The sequence below is a fragment of the Ambystoma mexicanum genome, chromosome 4p, assembly GCF_040938575.1.
Source record: "Ambystoma mexicanum isolate Mex_15411 chromosome 4p, UKY_AmexF1_1, whole genome shotgun sequence".
Lineage (NCBI taxonomy): Eukaryota > Metazoa > Chordata > Amphibia > Caudata > Ambystomatidae > Ambystoma > Ambystoma mexicanum.
Window position 1 is genome coordinate 35,454,719 of NC_090927.1, and position 2,768 is coordinate 35,457,486.

Genomic DNA, 2,768 nt, shown 5'->3' on the forward strand with positions numbered 1-2,768 from the left:
TGTGGACTATCTGATTGTTTTTTGGAAGTAAAAGTGATCTGTGTATATGTAGAGATGATATAAAAAGCTCTCTTGTTTTTCTAGGGTGCTTTTAACCCCATGATGTCTTGGCTTTAACACCAAACAGACATGAAAACATAAGTAAAACCAGCATAACAAGAGCAAGGCAAAGAAGAACATATCCGTCTTGAGCAAGAACCTGGATGCCAGACTGTCTGTGGTAATGTGCCGTATCAGAGGGAGGGAATTTCAGATACAAAGATCTGCACCACTATATTTAAATATGCCTTCTGAAATTGGGAACCCAAATAAGGAAGAAGGTATGAGATGAAAGGATACAAGAAGGGCACTAGGGTGGAAGGATGGACTGCAGAAAGGGAGACCTTGGTCAAAAAATACATTGTGACAAAAATAAAAAAAGAAAATCCGAGGCAGCCAATGGCCAGAAATGAACCGCTGATATGCTGAATTTTCCAAACAACTGAAAGGAGGGCTGTAAAGTTAGACGATACCTAAAGACATTTAGTTACATAAGAAAGTTAGCCAAGATAATTGGCCTCACAGAGGACAGCATAGAACATGTAAGGGTCCTAAGCACTGATGTCAGTGTAGGATGCATAAGAAATGAAGCAATTTTTGCAAACACCTCAAGGCTGAAAAAACAGCTGCCAACCTGAGTGTTTAGTGTTAATGTGTTCTCTGGTGGCTAATAAGATATCTTTTCTGAATGAACCCTTTCCTACAGTGAGTGCACTGATACGGTTTTTCACCTGTGTGTGTTCTTAAGTGATGTGTAAGTCTCTCTTTCCGACTGAACTTTTTCCCACATTCAGTGCACTCATAAGGGTTTTCTCCTGTATGTGTTCTCACGTGTTGAATGAGACACTCCTTACGACTGAACTTTTCCCCACATTCTGTGCACTGATACGGTTTCTCACCTGTGTGTGTTCTAAGGTGCTTAATAAGAGATCCTTTAGCTGTGAACTGTTTCCCACATTCTGTGCACACATGAGGTTTTTCACCTGTATGTGTGCCCAAGTGATAGATAAGAGAGATTTTCTCACCAAACCCTTTCCCACATTCTGTGTACTGATAAGGTTTCTCACCGGTATGGGTTCTCAGGTGATTAATAAGAGACCCTTTTGCACTGAAGGATTTCGCACATTCCGTGCACAGATGGGGCTTTTCACCCGAATGCGTTCTCAGGTGATAATTAAGTGAGCCCTTTGCATTGAAGCGTTTGTCACATTCAGTACACAGATGAGGTTTCTCACCTGTATGTATTCTCAGGTGACTAGTAAGACACTCCTTTTTATTGAAGCCTTTACCACATTCGGTGCACACATGAGGTTTCTCACCTGTGTGTGTTCGAAGGTGGTAAATAAGTTGTCCCTGCACCGAGAACCTTTCCCCACATTCTGTGCACTGATAAGGTTTCACACCTGTATGAGTTCTCAGGTGATTAACAAGAGACCCCTTTGCTTTGAAGCCTTTCCCACATTCAGTGCACAGATGAGGCTTCTCGCCTAAATGTGTTTTCAGGTGATAATTAAGTGAGCCCTTTGTATTAAAGCTTTTCCCACATTCAGTGCACAGATGAGGTTTCTCACCAGTATGTATTCTCAGGTGATTGACAAGACACTCCTTTCTATTGAAGCCTTTCCCACATTCTGTGCACCGATGAGGTTTCCCACCTGTGTGTGTTCTCAGATGTTCAATAAGATGTCCTTTCACACAGAAGCTTTTCCCAGATTCAGTGCACTGATGAGGTTTTACACCTATATGTGATGTCTGGTGATAAATGAGACTTCCCCTCATACGGAAGCTATCCCCACATTCTGTGCATTGATACGGTTTCTCGTCTGTATGTGTTCTCAAGTGATTAATAAGCGACCCCTTTGCAGTGAAGCCTTTTCCACATTCACTGCACAGATGTGGCCTCTTATCTGAGTGTGTTTTCAGGTGATAATTAAGTGAGCCCTTTGCATGGAAGCTTTTCCCACATTCAGTACACAGATGAGGTTTTTCGCCTGTATGTATTCTCAGATGATTAATAAGACACTCCTTTCTATTGAAGCCTTTGTCACATTCACTGCACTGATGAGCGTGATCACCTGTATGTCTCGACAGATGCATAATAAAAGGTTCCTTCCGACATGCAGAGCACAGGTGAGGTTTCTTTCCTGTATGTGTTCTCTGGGGTATATAAGCACTCCCTTTAGGCTATAACCTATTGTCTCGGGAGGATAGCTCAGAGCCAACGTGCTCGCCTTGGACGCAAGACGACACGGGGCAACACAGGTCTGATCCCTGGTTCCGCGCTTAGAAATTAGGGTATTAAACGCGTTATAAATAACCAATCATATCATATCATACCCTTACCCACATTCAGGGCATACACGAGGCCACTGGTCTGTAGATCTTCTGTGGTGACAAACTACACTTTTCACAGTGCTGTTACGATTAGTTTAGCATTCTATACATTTATTGTATCGATGTTCTAGGAAAACAGATTATAGTATGAAGATGTTTTGGTGAGAACACTGAAGTACTCAGCAGGCTTCAATGGTCCCAGTTCCTTGTTAATTTGAAAATCCAATTAGTTTCTAGACTTCTGGAATATGTGGGTAGTGCATATTCTATCAATGAAGCTGTAAATTGTATTTGTCCATCAGAAAAAATAACGGAGTCGCTGTTGTAGCATTTTCCTGGGCATCAAAAACCTATAGAATTAAAAAGAGATTCACATTAATAATAATACATGTTCA

General features: G+C 41.6%; 1 protein-coding gene across 1 annotated transcript; it reads right to left on the reverse strand.

Moving 5' to 3' along the window:
• Nucleotides 1-687: 687 nt before the first annotated feature.
• LOC138452721 (zinc finger protein 84-like) lies at nt 688-2,136 on the reverse strand. The gene has a single exon (XM_069605068.1). The coding sequence runs from the start codon at nt 2,134-2,136 to the stop codon at nt 688-690; it is 1,449 nt and encodes a 482-aa protein (XP_069461169.1).
• Nucleotides 2,137-2,768: the final 632 nt, after the last annotated feature.